At 60.4% G+C, this 18139-nt stretch overlaps 1 protein-coding gene across 4 annotated transcripts; it reads right to left on the bottom strand.

Annotated features, from left to right (window-relative positions):
- Window positions 1-2: 2 nt before the first annotated feature.
- On the bottom strand, window positions 3-16258 carry ZBTB7B (zinc finger and BTB domain containing 7B). Of its 4 annotated transcripts, none has more exons than XM_012767899.3 (4): window positions 16230-16258; window positions 15956-16056; window positions 2718-3874; window positions 3-2306 (listed from the first exon to the last, which is right to left on the bottom strand). In XM_012767899.3, the coding sequence occupies exons 3-4, from the start codon at window positions 3866-3868 to the stop codon at window positions 1844-1846; spliced, it is 1614 nt and encodes a 537-aa protein (XP_012623353.1). In that variant the 5' UTR covers window positions 3869-3874; window positions 15956-16056; window positions 16230-16258; the 3' UTR covers window positions 3-1843. The 4 variants fall into 4 exon arrangements, with proteins under 4 accessions (XP_012623353.1, XP_012623352.1, XP_012623354.1 ...); XM_012767898.3 differs by having other exon boundaries at window positions 16213-16250; XM_012767900.3 differs by lacking the exons at window positions 15956-16056; window positions 16230-16258 and adding an exon at window positions 9902-10989.
- Between the last annotated feature and the right edge of the window lie 1881 nt (window positions 16259-18139).

The following is an 18139-nucleotide window of genomic DNA, read 5'->3' as shown; positions in this document are numbered from 1 at the left end:
TGTGAATCTTAAATTATTATTATTTCTTCCTGTCGCTTACACCCGAGGTGGGGGGCAGGGGTAGGGGAAGGGAACAGGAGAGGGGCAATGCCTCCCCCACTAAGGCACTGACTGGGAAAGCCGCAAGTAGGGAGAGGGGAGGCCACATTGTCCCCACTCTCTGGGGCTAGGCCCCAGGTCTCCCTAGCCCTGGGCTCCCTCCATCACCTGAAATGCTAAGATGAGGCCCAGGGCAACCCGACCTCCCCCCACACCCCAATATATTACATCATCACTTTTTAAATAGATACAGGGACTGGTCCCGCTACCCCCTCCCTGTGACCCCTCCCCATTGTTGGGGGTACCTGGGCAGCTGTGCAAATGGGCATGGGGGTGCATGGGAGGGAAGAAGAGCACCGGGCCCCTGAACCTGCCCCTTTTAAGGAGGGGGAGGGGCCGTCAGGCCAGGGAGGGGAAATAGTGCAAGGCAGAGCCCAGGCCGCAACGGGGGTCCAGCACCCAGCGATGAAGGGGGGGGAGATACCCCCCACCCCAAGCAGAATTGGGTAGTTAAAAATCTGAAACTAGATTTCGACAAGACGAACAGAGAGGCTTATGTACAGAATGGGGGTGGATTCACTCCCAAGAGTGAGGGGATTATTTTCCCCTACCCAACAGGAAGCCCGCTGGCAAGGAGCCGGGAAAGGATCTCTTTCTCACAGGGCCGGGGCCCACTTTCCCAGCGGCCGAGCGAGAGGTTACTTGCCCCCGGCCTTGGCAAGGGGGCGCCCGCTCACCAGCCGGGGTGGCTGAGGGCGCGGAGACAGCTCGCTCCAAGTGGCCGGCGGGGGCGCTCGCCCGCGCAGGGCATGGCCGCCAGATGGCGCCGGCTCGCCCGCTCTCCGCAAGGCTCCCCCAACCCCTCACTCTGTCCCACACCGTGCCCTGCGCCAGCCCGGGGGCGGCGTGAGTCAGGGGCGGCGGCGGTGGCGGCGGCTCCGGCTCGCACCTGGGCGGGGAGGAGGTGGGGAGGAGGAGAAGAGGGTAGGACACCGCCCGGCCCGCCCTGCCCTCTGGCCCCGGGGAGGGAGCGGCGGGAACAAGACATTCCCTGCCCAGGGCCGCGGGAGGGGAGGGAAAGGGAGGGGAGAGGAGTGGAGCGGAGCGGCTCCCCTAGCTGGGCGGGGCCCCTCCCGCTGCCCCCAGGGGCGGGCGAGCCAATCAGGCCACCCCGCCCCCTTCTCCTCCAGGACCCCATGACTCAGCGCTGGGAGCAGGGCGGAGGGGGACTGGAATGGCTCCTTCCTTACAGGCCCAGTCCCCCAGTCTTTCATGCTTCCACCTTGCTTTCCCCCACCTACCTTCCTTTGCCGCCCCCTTTGCATAATTCACTGCCAGGAAAAGGGAACAGAAACCAGGAAGGAGGGGTCTCGGAAGGGAGGGGCAGTCTTTCACCCCTTACACAGCGAAAACCCCCAAGGGGCATGGGGGCGGGGCAAGGCTTTGGTCCCAAGCCCCCACCCCTTAGAAACCCGCATAGCCGAAGTGGGACCCCACAAATCAGAAATACATTATTGCTTCTACTCCCCAGGAGCAGCTGGGGACAGGGACCCCACATTTACAATACAGCTGTAAATATATACATAACATCACATGTATCACTCCTTGAGGGATCACCCCAATTTGGGGAACCTCTGCCCGGAAACCTTCTCAGCTTGCAATTGGAATGAGGGCTCTGGGCGGGGGAAGGGGCTGATTCTGACGCCAGCAAGGCTCAATGCCCCAAGCCCAGCTCTGTCTGTCCCACTGCTTGGCATGGGTGTCCCCGGCCTTGTGCTGCTCCAGCCTGGCCATTCATCCCTCTTTAAGAGGACTCCATGGCACCTTCAGCCTGGGGTGTGGTGGGTGCCCCCTCCTCCTCCTCCTCATCAGGAGGCCCTGGGGTAGAGACTGGGGGCCCAGTGGGGGCTGACTGCTCCCAGAAACGAGCCAGAGAGAGGCGGAAGGTGTCCAGGTGGCCATTGGAGAGGTCGAGGCCAGCGGGGGATGGGGTGGCGGTGGAAGGTGGTGGGTAGTGCGGCGCGTCGTCCTTGCGGCGCCGCCGGGTACGCACTTCCAGGCAGTTCTGGCCTTTGAGGTGGCGCTGCAGGTGGTCCTCCTTGGCGAAAGCCTTGTGGCACAGGTGGCACTCATAGGGCCGGTCCCCCGTGTGCAGGTGCATGTGGTTCTTGAGGTCATAGCTGTGCAGGAAGCGGGCTGGGCAGTGCGGGCACGAGTAGGGGCGCTCTCCTGTGTGCTTCCGCATGTGGATCTTCAGCTTGTCGTTCCTGGCCCAGGCAGGGATGGAGGACAAGAGAGGTGTTCAGGATGGGATCCCTGGCTTGTCCTGGTTATGCTCCCAGGTCTGGTTCCACTCTCATCCCTCACCATTTGTTTCCCCATTATTGCCCCAGGACACCCTTGCTGGCTTGCCTCCAGCTTGACTGGGCCCTCCCACCTTCAGCACTGCCTTTCTGCTCAACAAATCCTTCATGGCCCAGACCCACCACCCGTGCCTTTGTGGCTTTCTTTCTCGGGGTGTCTCCTTGCTGCAGGAACCCATGCATGCCCCAGGCCCACCAGAACCACCCACCTCCACCTCAGCTCCATTAACTTACTAGCTGCTTCCCTCCACTCCTCACCCTCCTTCCCCCACACTGCCTGTGGCCCCTGCCTGACCATCCCCACTTGTTGCTCACCGGGTGAAGCGAACGCCGCAGACCTCACAGGCAAAGGGCTTCTCGCCGGTATGGGTCCTCATGTGGCGTGGCAGTTTGCCCGCCCCATGGATGATCTTGTGGCAGACAGGGCACTCCTGAGGCATCTGGGAGCGGCGTTTGCGCACCAGTTTGTCTTGGCCGTCCAGGCCTGGTGTCAGGGCGTCCTGGTGCAGGGAGCTTAGGTAGGCCATCAGGTCAGGATCGATGGCATCCTCATCTGAACCCAGCTCCTCTGGGGACAGTGGGGGCCCGGTGCCCTGTGCCAGCCCATAGGCCGGGGGATATGCCAGCTCCTCTTCTTCTTCCTCACCCTCATAGGCATCGTAGCTTAGGGGCCCCTCAGGAGGAGAGGCAGTCCCTGTGGGAGGGCTGTAGCTGTCCCCCAGCCCACTGCCCCCACTGCTGCCCACTCTGCCTGTTACTTCCTCCTCCTCATAGGTCAAAGGATGGGTGGGCACTGTGGGCACCTCAGGTACTAGGTGGTTTGCTCGAGCCCCCTTGGTTTGCAGAAAAGCTTTTCGGGGCTTGCGGCTACGTCGGGCAACAGGCCGAGTCGGTGGTGGTGGCGGTGGAAGGGGCACCTGCGGAGGGCTGTCTTCACCATTGGGAACTCCAGAGGCCGTGGCTGTGGCAAAGGCCTCCAGGTACTGGCGGGCTCGCTCACAGTCATCCTCGTCCGGGCTGGGAGCTTCCAGCCCACTTCCCTGCAGAATCTCCATGCAAGCAGCGATGACACATGGGATCTCCAGCAGCCGGGCAGCCTGGAGCACAGCTGGCATGTTGGCGCTGCTGGTGGTCAGCGTGGCTGTATAGGCAAATTCGAGCAGAGCCCCTAGTGCCTCAGGCCCTACAAAATCCAGCTCACACACGCCAGCCCCTGCTCCCCCAGTGGCAGTCCCACCACCTCCAGCTCCCGTGACAGCCCCCCCACCACCCTCAGTGAAGAGCTTCTTGAAGTAGTGGCTGCAGGCAGCCAGCACAGCCCTGTGGGTGCGATATTCAAGGCCTTGGGTCCGGATGGTGAGGTCGCATAGATGGCCCAGCTGACGCTGCTCATTGAGGCAGCTCAGGAGCTCACTGCTATGGTCCGGAAATGGGATCCCAATCAGGTCATCCTCGGGGCTCCCCATCTTCTCCTGCAAGGTCAAGTAGACAGGGAAGTTAAGAGCACTGAGTCCTGCAAGAGGGTCTGGGGAAGGAGTACCAACATTAGCCAACATTTACTGAGGGACAACTACATGCCAGATACTCTTCTAAGCACTTTACACTCATTTAATCTTCCACAGCCCTCTGAAGTATGATTATCATCTATTTCACAGACAAGGAAAATGAGGTTCAGATAGGTAAAGTGACTTTCCAAGTTAAGTGCAGAACAGAGTTCAAACCCAGGCAGTGGGCCCAGAGTCCTTATTCTTAACCACTGTTCTATTCTGTTCTGCCTCTGTGAGAGCAGGAACACTGCCTTTCTGGTCCTTTCCTAGAGATCCTTCTGCTTCACCTACCCCATTCCCCATCCCTTTGGAAGAAGCACTGGACAGGGAGATAGGATGCCTGAGTCCTGGTGCAGGCTTCATGAAGAATTGGCTGAAGGACTGTGGGTAGCTCTAGCAGCAGCCTCAGCCATCTGAAAAGTGGGGTAATGGTCTTTGCAGTGAAACCTCCTTATAGCCTGGGGAGAAGCCAGTGAAAGAGTTCAGATTCACATTGGACCAAGATCTGCTGGAGGCCAGGCATAGCCAGATGCTTTAACTCAAGTTATCTCTCTAAAGCATTTAGGACACTGTAAAACATGCAAACTAGAGGAGGCAGCTTCCAAGCACCAGCCTCTTCCTCCTTGTGCCCCTCCCCCAGCTACCAAAAGATCATCTCCTCTTCTAGATCCCCCCCTTCTAGAGACCAAATGGGAAACACAGCTCCCAGCATCCCTCCCCCCACATCCTCCCCTCCCTCATGGGGCCAAGGAGCAGCCACCTTTTGCTGGGGTGTCTAGGGCTGGCGCGGGTGCTTCCTGCCCCACACAGATAAGCATCGCCCCCGCCCCCTCCCCTACTGCCAATAGGCCAAGTTCCAGTCCCACCCTTCCCCCACCCCCACCTCTCCCTCCCCATTCCAGGAGAGCCCACTCTCTTCAGAGGGTCACGGTTCCACCCTCTGTGCTTTCCCCTGCAAGGCACAGCCACAGATGACACAGAGCAGCCAGTAATCCCAAGGCTGGCAGAGGTGTGGGGCAGGGGTTGGGGCATGAGTCCAGCCGGGAAGGGGGTGAGACCTGCTTGAAGTCCTGGCTGTGCTACTATCTTGACCTTGGGCAAGTCAATTTCTCTCTCTGCTTCAATTTCCTCATAAGCTGTACAAGGGGGAGGGGGTGGGGCTGGGAATGGAAGCCTTTCAGCCCTGACATTTTGTGGATCTGGAGCAACTGGAGACTGTTGGGGCCTGAGATCTGCACTCTGCAGTCAGCCAGGGTTGAGTTTGAATCCTTGCTCTGCCACCAATGACTTCTGTGATCTTAAACAAGTGATTTACTCTATGAGCCTCTTTCTTCATCTACCATAGAGGATAATTCCAGCTGACTCCTAGGGTTGTGGTGAAGGTTAACTGAGACCAAGTACAGCACAATGCCTGGTGCACACTAGGGACTCAATAAATGCCTGGCCTTGGCCTAGCCTCAGGGCAAATTCCACTATACAGGTGACCTCTGTTAAGAAAACTACTAGGGGACCCAGGGAGGTGGCTCATGCCTGTAATCCTAGCACTCTGGGAGGCCGAGGCAGGCAGATTGCTCAAGGTCAGGAGTTCTAAACCAGCCTGAGCAAGAGCGAGACCCGTCTCTACTATAGAAAAAAAAAATTAGCCGGGCATGGTGGTGCATGCCTGTAGTCCCAGCTACTCGGGAGGCTGAGGCAGTAGGATTGCTTGAGCCCAGGAGATTGAGGTTGCTGTGAGCTAGGCTGATGCCACGGCACTCACTCTAGGCTGGGCAACAAAGTGAGACTCCGTCTCAAAAAAAAACAACAAAAAAAACTACTTGGGTACAGGTCTGCCAACCTCCCTCAAATCACCCTGAGGGAGCCAGGTTACTACTAAGTGACCTTGGACAAGTCACCTCCTTTCCCAGGGAGGCTTGTTCCTCATCTGTAATCTTAAAAGCTAGCCCAGATGATTCTTAGAGCAAGTCCCACTGACATTTTGTAAGTGTCCTCTCTCTCTGCCACTCCAGAAGCTGTTCAGCCCTGGTCATTGATAGGAAAAGGTTTTAGGTTTTTTTTTTTTTTTTTTTTTTTGGCGGGGAGACACTTGGGGGAGTCAAGGGCCACAAATTTCCTCATTAGGACACAAGAACTGCATTGTCTGTGTCTGCCTCCCTGCCTGCCACTTTCATTGCAATGCCAGGGCTCCTGCAAAGAAGACTTGAGTGAGCGGCACCCACGTGTCTGTCTCTGCTTCTAAGCTTCAACTGGGTACCCTTAGGTAGCTCACCTGTTCCCACCTTAAGTCCCCAAATCATTTTTCTCCCTGGGGCCCAAGCAGTCTGGGAGTTCTCCCTGCTCCCTTTAGTTTTCCTGCCTGTACTTTACAAATGGTACAAGTGGCAAATGGCCCCGGCCTTAGGAACAAACAAAAACCAGGTGGGCAAAAGTGGTGGCAATGGCAGCAGCAGCAAGGGCAGCAAGGCAGCGGCAGGGACGGCTACAGCAGCATTGAGGGCTGCAGCAGCAGTAGGCACCCTCTTGGGCCCAAGTAGATCCTGTCCCTCCTAAGGGGGATGGGTGGGGCTGTCCTAGCTGTCCATTGAGCCAGGTTACTACCATTGGCTGAGAGCTGGGCACCCGCAGGCACGTGGCTCACCCCGTCCCTCTCCCTCCTTCCCTACCCACCCCACCCATTCCTGCTGCTAAGCCCGCCTCTTTTCTCCCACCCCAGGGCCGGTCTCCGTGGCAACTTGGTGTGGCGGGGGTGCTGATTGGCTGACCCCGCTGTCAGGTCACAGGCTCAGGCTGGTTCACCACGCAACTCACACAGAGATTGGGCAAGGGTGGGTGTTTAACTCCTTAGGCCCAAATCCAGTGCCCATGGCCAAGAAGTAGCAGTGAAGGAGGGGGAGAGGCAGAGGACACGTGTGGGAAGGAGAGGGTGTTCATACGGTTCTCTAGCTTCTGGGAAACTCCCCTAGTCCTTACCCAGAGTTCTGGCACCTATGCCGACATAGGTGCCACCTGGAACTATTGCTGGTGCCAACCAGGCCAAGGGGGCACTCCTAGACCATCATCTGGGAGGGGTGGGTGCGGTGGAGGCCTCCCCCTTTCTGCCGGGGTGGGGCACTGGTGCCAGGGTGCCCACCCTAGCTTGGGCACCCTTCCCACCTCTGCATCCCACAGGGCCCAGCCCCCTGACGCCCATGAAGGCGGTCCATCCCCACCCAGCCTGGCATGCCCCCTCTTGCTAAGACCTTGTGGGCATGGGTGTGTGTGGTGGTTGGGGGGGCAGCTGTGCCAGGGAACCAGGCGAGGTCTGTTTGCCTGGTAAGGGGAAGAACAGGGGGCCCCGCCCCATCACTCCCCTCTTTCCTGCCACCCCCCTCCAGGCTCCCCTCACTGTCAGGCCTGCTAGACCGGCCAAGCCGGTGGGCAGCCCTCTTGAAACTGGGCCTTGAGTCAAGCCTGCCCCATCTTTGGTTGGGGGAAGACTTTAGGGTGAGAAAGGTGGGAAGGGGGAAAAGGTGGGAGCACCTATCACCTGCCCCTTAGTGCTCAAGGGCACCTGCCAGGGTATGTCCACCACCAAGAAACCAAAATGTAGAGGACACTGGCCCAGTCTTAGAAAGAAAAAGGAGATAGGAACTCTTTCCAGGTGCTGACCTCAGGCAGCGTCCAGGGCAGGGCTAGGGGGCACCAGGGCCAACACTGCTGGCTTGAGGCAGCTGAAGGGCAGGGATAGGAGGCCCTGAAAAGGGCAGCTGAGTAAAGCTGGCCCCCTCCCCCCCACCCTGGGGATTAGGGGAGTGAGGCTTAGTGTGGGGGGCAGCAGGCGGAACCAGGATTAGCGGCAGAGAAAATAGATATGGGCCTGAGACACAGGCACACAGAGCCCCCCCTCCCAGGTTCCAAGGCCCCTACCTCTAGGCTCTGCCCAGGAGCCTGAGAGGGGCCTGGCCAGGCTTCTCCAGGAGCAGCGGCTTGGGGAGAGGGAGGATGAGGACCAGGCTGTGACATCTTCCTGCTAGGGATGATGGAGAGACCTGAGGCTCTTCCCAATTCTCCTGGTGTCTTGGCTAGCCACCCCTCCCCCTACTTCTTTCTCCTTTCTCCCCCCAGTCCCCCCCCAACCCCTCAACTCCAGCCTCAGGTTCTCTTCCTGTTTTTTTGGAGCTAAGTTTGCACGAAGCCAGGGCTTTGGCCTGTGGCTGGGCTGGGGGGTGGGGAAATCAGACAGTCAGTCCAAAGTCCTCAGGGACCCAGGAATCCTAGTTCCCCAGTTTTCCCCACCCCTTCCCAGGGCCTCTGGGGCCCAGAGGCCTCAGCCATCTGGGTTGCCCAGTTGGGAGGCAGGTTGAAGGGGCTGAGCTACATCTCACTCAAGGATTGGAAGGGCTTCCAAGGAGACGTCTTCTGCCCAGGGATGCCCTAGGTACTCATGGAGCCCTCCTCTCCCCACCCCAGCCCCTCCAAGCTTGCACATGCCTTCCCCATCCCCCATATGACGCTTCCCCCCTCCTAACCTCACCACCCCCAGCACTCACACTTCCTGGGGGCCGAGGCGGGGAAGAGAGACCGCAAGCCACGAAGGGGGAAGGAGGCGAGGGGAGTTGGCTGCTTCCCGGTGCTGTGGGGGTTAAGTCTCTCCCCAACTCCAAATTCCCCAATCCTGGTTCTAGAGCTCCTGAAGAGGGGGAGACCTCGGTGCTCCCCCATGTTTTCTTCCCATGACACCAGCCCTAGCCCATGGCCCCTCAGGCACCATCAAGGGAAATAAGAAGGAGATAAAAGATGGCGGAGGAAGGAATGGGGGCAACTCTCTTTCCCAGCCTTTGCCCCTTTGCCTTTGGGCACCCCTGCCCATCAGTCAGCCCTCACTCTTGACCCTTTCTTGGCCTCCTTTTTCTGTCCCCTTACCACTTTCCCCAACCCTTGTCTTTCCTCCGTGAGGTTCACCTTTGCTTTCTTTCCGTAGCTCTCGCACGGGCTCCGTCCTTTCTACCACATCTGTGTCCCTAGGCCTCCTCTTAGGGACCATCCCTACCTCTCATCTCCCTTCTTTTTCCCCTTGGTTCTCTCACTTAAGCCTCTCCCACTTTCTCCTTTCTGGGCATCCCTTCTCTTCTCCCCAGGCATGTCAGGGGTAGAGAGGGGAAGAGGAATTAAATCAAGAACCAGCAAGAACCAAGGCCTTCCCTTCAAGGCCTGGTCCTGCCAAGAGATGGTTGCATTTAGGACACCCATGCCCCCATTCTGGATGAAGCAGGGACCAAAATTTGGGGGACAGTTGGGGAGGATAAGTGGCGGGGGGGGAGCGGTGTGCAGCGAGAGCGGATGTGGGGTGGGGGTGGGGGGACAATCTGTGCCTGTCTGCCCGTCAGAGTTTCCAGCCTTGGAGCTGCTGGACTTTCCCCCGAGGGTACCCACCTTGGACAGGCAATTGTCTACTTGGACAGACCCTGGCCATCAGGGTTCCCGGCAGTGTCTGCCTGGGTAGTGCCAGCTCCCCTCAGGGCCTGAGGAGACTGCACAAGGTGCCAGGGTCTACCCTGTGCCCACCCCCTCCCCCAAGCCTAGTGTCTCCAGCTGGGTAACCGAGCTGGCTGGTAACCCCACACCCGCCAAGCCGCCGGCAGAAACCTGAGCCCCCCAGCCCCAGAGGACACCCCAGCCCGATCCCCGGAGCCCGGCTCCCTGCCAGCCTGTCCAACCTCCTGGCCTGGCCCAGCAATCACTTGCTCCTATAGGCCCCTTTTCTGCCTCTCCTGGTCCTCTTGGGTCTCCTTAGACTCTGAAGCCTCCCCACACTCCAGCTCCTCAGACCCTCGGTTCCCTAAACCCCCCCAGTGACATCTGGACACCTTCTTTCTAGCCCTGTTTTTCAGACCTTCTCTGACCCTTGGCCAATTCTAGGCCTCCAAGCCCCCCTGGGGCCTGATCTCCCAAGCCAGAGCAGGGCCTACTCACCTGAACGCTGAGGGGCCTTGCCGGCAACTCCTCCTGGCCCCTGGGGGCAGCAGGTTGGGATGGGTGGGGGAGGGCCAGGCTGGGGGGAGGTAGGGTGGCTGTTCCCCGCTCCAGCTCCCTCCTTCAAAGGGGCCGCCCACGACCTGGCCCAGCCCCTCCCCCCTACAGCCTTAACCCTCTGGGTGCTGTCCCCCCTCCCCCCAGCTTGGAGGGAGGGGTTACCGGAGGGCTGGCAGCGTGGGAGAGGGGAGAGGGCCCCGAGTGTCTGCCTGTGGTGCCCAAAGCCCAGCTGTACCCACCCCAGTCTGTCCTTAGTCCTGAAAGGGGAAAAAGGTGAGGGGCAGGAAAGGTAGGGACAGTCCAGGAGGACAGAGATGAGGAGGAGCAATGGGAGAGGCTGCTGGAGGTGGGACCAGGAGAAGGAAGAAGGGAGGGGAGGGGACAGGAGGTGGCAGTGGCCAGAAGAGGGAGGAGGGGAACCCTGGACAGTCAGTGCCAGGGGTGACAGGTGCCCAGGTCCCAGCCCCTCAGGGCATGTGGGATAGGGGACCACAAGGAGGCTCTCCAGACCCCAGTAGGCCTCTAGCCCCCCTGGGAGCTAGCCAAATTCTCCCTACTCTGTACTGGGCTGGGGCCCTCAGGGGCTGGGCAAGGCGGCACCCCGCCCTCCCCGTAGCCTCACCCCAAACCCACTCACATACCACAGTTCCTCGCCCGGGCACCGGCCCCTGCCAACCAGGCCAGGGGGCAGCACTCATGCCAGCCCCCAATAGCCAGGGGGATCAGGGGGACAGAGCTGGCCAAAGGGGGGGTAGACAGATTGGGGGAGCTGTGGGCACTGAAAGAGGAAGGAGCTGGGAGGGGGCATCTGCTGGGAAGCGCCTAGCCCCACCCCTTGCGCAAGCTGCTGCCACCCTGGCCGGTTGGGTGGGACCCGCCTGGGCCTGAGGGGCAACTCAGGAGGGCTCTGAGCCCAGAGATGGGTGGGCCACAAAGTTTCACTTAAACAACTGTTGAGGGCCCTTATTCCTGGAATGAGAGGTACCCTAGTGTCCTCCAGACACTAGGCCATCCAAAGTCCTGCTAGGCTGGGGGGGACCACAGAAATGCCCCCTAAAGTACCCCCTCCCCTTTTCCCCCAACAGCTGCTGGCTCAATTCCGCTGGCCTGCTGCCCCTCACCAGCTCCCGGCCCGGTTGGCACCTACCCACCAGGATGCTGGCAGTCCTGCCCTCCTCTCCCTCCTACCCCCCTGCTCCCAGCGCCCCATGCCAACTGTGGGCCTGGGGTGGGGGAGGGTCACTCTTGTGCCTTGGTGCCAGCCAGGCGGGCGAGGCCCCTAGGCCCTACAGATAAGGCCCAAGACCCTATTCTCAAGCCACCTTCTCAAGAGCAGCACACCAGTCCCTGCCTACACAAAGAGAACCTAGGAGGCTAGGGATAGCCCCATGAGCAGCTACTTAAGCCTCCACACCTCAGGGTAGGGGCCAGTGTGTCTCCCTACCAGTAGGCACCAACCTCCCAGCATTCCCCCTGCCCAAGCATTTGCTTGGGCACCAAAGTCCCTGCAATTCCTGAGAGCTTGAGTGCCTGCAGCCTGCAAGGGAGTGGGGTGGGGCTGCTCTTTGCCCTTTGATCCCCATAAAGGGAGGGAACCAGCCTAGAGGGCAGGGGGCAGGCATGAGTTCATGAGGCCCCTCCATTTCATCCCTGCCAGGGGCAGCATGGCAGGGTGTGGGCATCTCTTGGGTGGGGCCCTAGGTGAGGATGAATAGCATGTCTCAGCAGGGGAGACAGATGTCAATCATGGGTATATGGCATCACATGGGAATGGAATGGCAAGAACAAAGTAAAGGGGTGTAGAGGGTACCCATCTTCTGATCCTTCCCAGGCTTTTACTTTATCCAGAAACATTTCCAGAATCAGCCAAATTGAGAGCTCAAGGAAGACTACAACTCCCAGTGTGCACCACAGTTGCTTTGCATGTACCTTGGGAGTTGTAGTTCCCATGAGAAGCCTGGGGTTCTCCCCTTCCTCAGGCTGATTGGTGATGGATGGGGAGAGCAGAGGACTTGGTCATGAATCTCCAAAGGGACTATGTTTAAGAAGTAAAAGGCTAGGAGGTCCATGGGTCAGGGAGAGGACCCCTGCTCCTAGGCAAAGGGGGAGGAAAGGAGGAAGGAAGGAGGAGAGGATGTCTGTTGAAAGGGGTACATGGGTGGGGAGGAGTGTGTGGGGGGGTGGAAACAGGAAGGAAACTGAAGCCAGAGACATGAGGTCGAAAGCAAGGGCCTGGGGGAGCCCCACTCCGAGGCTAGGCAGGGACTGGGAAGGCATTTCCCCCTGCCATTCTGGTGATCTGGGGAGGCATAAGAGGAATTAGGGATGTCAAGTGGTGGCAAATTCATGTATTTGTGGGGGTCACTGGCTCCATTTGCTTGCCATCAGCCCTCTTTTGCCTGGGGCACCCTTAACTCCTGGATCTGGGACAGGTATTTGCAGGCTGGGAAACTTTGAAGGCTCACCCAGTTCTGGGGAGTCTAGCAGGCAGAGGAAGGGGCTGGGGGAGGTCAGGGCCAGTCCTGATGGGTGGTGAGTATAGTGAAGGTATATGTGGGGTTAGGCCCAGGTGTGAGGTCAAGGCAGGGTGTTGGCAAATAAGGATGCTATCCTCCAGGGCAGAGGTCAGCAGCTGGGAGGCCACAGGGAAGAGAGGACTAAGATATCCAACCTAAGTTGTGGGACCAAATGAAGAGGGCAGCCATCTGTGGCCTCCTTAGGGAATTTGCTAAAGGTAGTTTTTTCCCTGTGCTGGGCAGCCTGTGAACATTAAAGATGGCAACTCAGGGGCCAGATGGCAGCTAGGTACCTTTCCCTAGTGGGGTGGAAGTCAGAAGTGGGCAGAGGACCTGCTTCGAGGTCACTTTCCCTGGGCTCCCCAAGGCTCTGGGACAGATGCTGACAGGCCCCAACTAAGGCTCTTGCCAAGACTAGGGCCTGGCTGGCAGGGGGTGGTGGCGGGGTCTTTCCTGCCTTTCTCCCAAGCCCTTGATGGTAGATGACAGTAGCACTATCCCCTTCCCCCCAGTTCCCCAGGCCCGCCTTGGCGCCTGGCCGCTTGTGTGTTGGCAGGACTAGGGTGGGGGGGCGGCGAGGCAACTTCAAACTGTCCGGGCAAAACGTCAAGTTTACTCACGAGTTTACTCAGCAGGAGGAGGGGGAAGAGGCCAGAGCGGGCACACCCCATGCCAGGGTCCTATCCGTCTGCCTGTCCCCACCTTCCTCCCCCACTCTTCTCCTCAGCCCTAGGCCAAAACAGGCATAGGCCCCATGGCCTAGTGTCAGGGCAGTCTTCACTCTTGGGAAGGTCAGGAAGCCAAACAGCCAAAGGCAGGAAGCCCTGAAGCAGGCCCAGAGGCTTCTATCAGAGGGCAGTGGCCTCTCTGAAGCCCATTCACTGCTGATCTTGGGGCCTTGGTATTGGGCCAGAACTGGGTCTCTCAGCTATCAAGAATGGGGCAGTCCCAGGCTAAGCCTCCTCCATCTGAGTAGTCCCCTGGGCAGTGACTTCTGACCCCAAATACCCAGTCCTAGACTGTGCCTCAGGCACCAACATGATGCCATCCAAGCAGCCATATAGGATCAGGGGTTGGTTCTCTCAGCCTTGGCTTGGAATGGGGGGCTGGCACCCTATCTGACCTACTTCCCTTTCCTCCCCACCTGCTTTCATTCTCTGCTTCTCTCCCCAAGCCTTTACTGTCCCCACCCTAGAGCGCTCCACCCCCCCATGCCCGCTGGGCCCCCCTCCCCCACCCTTCCCCAGGGTGCCAAGTGCAAGCACACAAAGGGCCTGATGGTGCATTGTTAGCCCAGCCCCCGCTGCCCGCCGCACCCTCCCTGGGCAGGCACTAGGCCAAGGAGGAGCTGGGGGCCCTGGGTGCCAGGGGGCACCATGGGGAAGGGGAAGAGGGCAGCACCTGTCTCCTAGACACTAGGGTCCATATCAGCCAGGGCTGAGTAGTGATGAGAGTGTCCCATTAGAGCAGCCCTTTCTCCTTGACACCTGAGCCTAGTGGGCACTGCCTTTCTTTCTCAGAGCCCCTTTCTGGTGGTATTAACCCCTTTCTGACTTCTGTGCCAAGTCTGGGGGGGGTGGTACCCAAGGGAGGGGACAGTGTCTGGGGGTGCCAGCAGGCTGTCTCGTGCCCACAGCAACCATGTAACAGAGGCACGCTGGGGGAGCTGGGGTCCCGGGGGCCAGGGACAGGAGGCACTGACAGAGATTTCTCCTTGTTTCATCAGCTGCTCCAGGGGGAGCCCCCTGCCCTTCTCCCCAGTTACCACTAAGGAGGAACACTAACTACCACCAAACCTAGTCACAAATACATCCCTCCCTCCGCAACCTAGCGCAACACTCCTTATGGCCACTCTCTCCTCCCAACCTGATGCCCACTCCATGCCAGCTCTCCCAGCAGTGCCAGGCGGGTACAGGGGTGACCAAACCAGTTGGTGTGTGTGGGGCAGCAGAAGGCAACCCCATAATCCTCCAGGCCTCCCCCCCAATCCCACACACACACTCCCTAAGGGAACAGAGAGTTCCCATCCTGGTTTAACCCCTCACTGTCCAATCTGGCTTCCCGCCCCTGGGTCCCTGATAAAGGTCTGCCTCCTCCAGGAATAAGCTGGGGGAAGGGGGAATAGCTGCGCTGACTCATTCCCATTCTCTACTGCAGCTAGGGGTCTCCAAGGCATTCGGGCGGGGGTCAATTCAAGAACGCCCTCCACCTGGCCCGGAAGCCAGGACAGCCTGCCGGTCTCCCCCTCTCCCCAGCACCCACTTCCGGTGTCCCAAACTAGGTCAGCAGCGCTCGTTTCCTGTGGGTCAGCTAGCACCGGCGCCTCTGCCCCTCCCCTGCTCCGGACCCAGGCTCCCCGCCCCCCCGCCCCCCAGGGCGCCCCGAGGTCTCACCACGTCTCAGCCGCCCTTTGATACGTGGGGGTAGTGCGGGGCGGGGGGCAGGGGACCCGCCCTCTCTCCAAACACCAGCAGGGCCGGGGCGCCTGGGCAGGCACGTGTCCGGGCACAACCCGCTGCCCACGCCGCCCCCCCACTCCCGGCCCCCCCTCGCTCTGGCCGGGACACGTCGCTCTCTTACTTGGGATGGGGTGGGAGGAGGGAGAGAAAGCTGGAAATTGAAAGCAGCGCCCCCCACCCCTTTGAATGGCAGCCCTCTGCCTGGCGCACACCGTAGGTTCCACAACAACACAGCAGCGACCCCCACTCTGACTAGGGGCAGGTGCGCCGGCGCCGGTGAGAGGGCCGGGTGGGAGGTAGAATTCTTCCTAGTCACCCATTCTTGCTCTCGGGTTCTGGGGGGCATGAGCTAGCTTTGAAAAGGTGGCGGTGGGACTGGAGCTTGGAAGGGGGTGGGATTGAGGGACAGGGGAGAGAGGGGTCGTTCTATGGCGTTTGGAGGTTGTCGCTGAGCCCCACTACCACTGGAGAGAAAGCGCGGCTCTGGAAGCGCAAGAAACCGAATAGTCCAGCCGGTAACTTTCCCCCAAGCCGCGGCTCCTCCTGTGCCCCCCCAACCCCATGCAACTGGCCCGGGTCCAACCCACCGCGCCAGGGGGCGCGGAGGGGGGGCGCGTTGTCCTAGTTAGAGTCCGTCAGCGTTTCCATTCCCTCAACTCGGTCGGGTCTGGGGTCCCCCCTAAAGTCATGGAGGAGACTAGGGGACAACTCAGCGCCGCCTCATCCCCTCTCCATCCCAGAGCCGCCTGTCTGATCCCAGGAGAAGTGCAGAGAAAGTTTCTGGGGACCCTCTGCCCAGGGTTGGGGGGCAGCCGTAGTTCCTTCTCTACCTTTCCTCCCAGTTAAAACCAATTTCAAAGACCCAAGGTGTTGGGAAGGCACAAGGAAGGAGAGTGGTGGGAATCTGGTATGCATGCGTGTGTATGTGGGGGTCCCACTTACAGGACGGACGAAGGACACTGCAGCAGTCTCAAGTCTAGTGAACCTCGAGCCAGAAGATAAAAGTGGGGTACACTTACCTCACGGCCGTCGGGTCCGCTGGCTGGAGCTGCTGAAGCACAGGGTGTGGGGAGAAGCGCGTCCCCCGCCAGGCCCGGGGGCTTGGGGCCCTGCTCCGGTCCTGGTCAGAAGGCCGCGGTCAGTCGCTCGCCGCTCGCTGCTGGGGGGCTCCTCCTCCGCCGCCCTCTGCCTCCTCCTGCCGCCCGCCCCCCCTCGGCCGCCGAGAGCCGTACATTCACCTGGCTCCCACTCGCCCCCCCCTCAGGGCCCGCCTCACCTGTCCTGCTGTCTCACCTGTCCTCCTGCTTGCTTTCCCCCCATCCCTCCCCTCCCTCCCCCCGCCACCCCCCAAACTCCCCCCCCTAACCCTTAGCAACACCCTCTGTCACTTCCTGGTTTTTCACCCGCCCCCCCCAGGCCCCCCTCCCTCCGCCCAATAAGGACATAAACTTCAACCCCTTCGTCCAGCCAGACCACGCAGGGCGCAGATGGGTCCCTCCCTCCGTTTTTTACTCCCTTCCTCCAAGCTCTTACTTAGCTCTCCTACCCTTTCCCACCCTCCTCCTTTCCCTCCTTCTTTCTTTCTTGCACTGTCTCCCTTCACCTGCCGCGGTCCCACTCCCCCCACCCTCTCTGCCGCTCTTCTCCTGCCTGGAACTCTCTCAGTCCACCTTAACTCGAGCTCCACCCCCGACCCCCATCCAGCCCTCTGCTGCGGCTCCGCCCCGCCCCCTGCACTCCACCGCCCGGTTCGTCCATTGGCCTGAACACCCGCCCATCCCAAGTGGGTACCGCCTTGCGTTCGTCCTGGGAGGGGGCGGAGCCGAGGGGCTGGCCTGAAACCTGGAGGGAAGGGGGAAGGGGGCAGTGTCCGCAGTGCCGGGGGAACTGAACACCCTCTTCAGGGGCTCTCTCTCCTTCTAGAGGGGCTTGTGTAGGGTCAGGACCTCAAGAGGGAAGGATACGAGAGTTAAGGATAGGCTGGGTGGGGGTGAATTGGGGACTTAGGGTCTTGAGGGAGGGGGTCCCGTGAGGGGCTATAATCAGGTCAGGGCCCCGGGAGGTGGGGGTGGGGGAACCATCAGACCTTCAACTCCGGCCCCTACGCCCCACCCCCTCTCGGAGTGGGGGAGTTGAGCCTGCGGACACCCTGCGTACCTCCCCACGCGTGACGGCGCCCCGCAGGGAGGGAACGGCTCCCAGGGCAAGCAGCTCTGCGCTCTAGCCGGTGCCCGCTGCGGCCTTGGCATTGTCAGAGGGGAGGGGCCCGGTCCGTGAAGAGGGAGGGGGAGGGGGAGGCGCGCTCACACTCTTGCTCCCCGCCTCCATTCCGCCTGTTTCCTAAGTGGAGAAACTGAGTCTCCAGGAAGGAGGGACGTCTTGACACGGAGTCGCTGAGACCCAGGTGGCGAGGTGGCCCTGGGTGTTTCAGAATGTGTGTATGGGTGGGTTTGGGAGGGACCTGGATAAGTGCTTCAATGCCCCCACCATCTGAGAAAGGTAGCCTGTAAGGGACGCTTCCAACTGGGCCTGCGGCGCTACGTACCCCAAAGGGCTCCTCCCACTAATGTCAAACGGAATCAAATCCGGCTACCTCGGGCCAGGTTCGGCTCCCCAGCGGCCAGCCAGGCCGAACCGGGTCGGACTCGCTTTTTCCTCCCCATCCCCCGCCGCAGGGGGCCTCCCTCCCTTTCCAGCAGGTGGCTCCGCGGGACACCAGCTCAACCTGTTGGACCACAATGGGCGGCGCCAAGGGGGCCCTGGCCCTCACCCGGGCTGACCCGGGAACCCAGCGCAGGAGGAGGGGCGGAGTCCGGGTCCCTCCCTCCCTCCCTCTCTCTCCCTCTCTCTGTCTCCCTCCGGCCGTGACTCAGCCTCGGGGCCGCTGCCCTGCGCCCCAGCCAGGGGCGGAAAGTGTGAGGCGCCCCTGAGGACTCAGGCCAAACCAAACAGCCCCCCACTCCAGACATTATCTCACTGGAGAATTAGGGGGTCTATGGGAAGGAGAAGGTAGCAGCGGGCATGGGGTGCTCCGGCTTTTAATCCGCTCCGGGTTTTCCTATAGTCTCTGTCCCCCTTGGGTCCCAAGGCTGGTCACTGCTCCGGGTTTTTTTCTCGGCCCGCCGGACAGATTTTGGTCTGGAGGGCCGGGAGCGAGTGGGGTCCAGGCCAGGGTTTGTTACTTCCTTCTCCTGCCGTCGGGG

The sequence above is a fragment of the Microcebus murinus genome, chromosome 2 (genome assembly GCF_040939455.1).
Source record: "Microcebus murinus isolate Inina chromosome 2, M.murinus_Inina_mat1.0, whole genome shotgun sequence".
In the NCBI taxonomy this organism is placed as follows: domain Eukaryota; kingdom Metazoa; phylum Chordata; class Mammalia; order Primates; family Cheirogaleidae; genus Microcebus; species Microcebus murinus.
This window is presented reverse-complemented; position numbering and strand designations above follow the sequence as displayed.

Excerpts from the sequence above, each read along its gene's own strand:
- ZBTB7B (XM_012767896.3), bottom strand. The coding sequence starts at position 7,951 with ATGTCACAGCCTGGTCCTCATCCTCCCTCTCCCCAAGCCGCTGCTCCT. Across the intron at positions 3,875-7,855 it reads CTCCTGGGCAGAGCCTAGAG|GAGAAGATGGGGAGCCCCGA; the intron begins GTAGGGGCCTTG and ends TTGACCTTGCAG. Across the intron at positions 2,307-2,717 it reads TGCGGCGTTCGCTTCACCCG|GAACGACAAGCTGAAGATCC; the intron begins GTGAGCAACAAG and ends TGCCTGGGCCAG.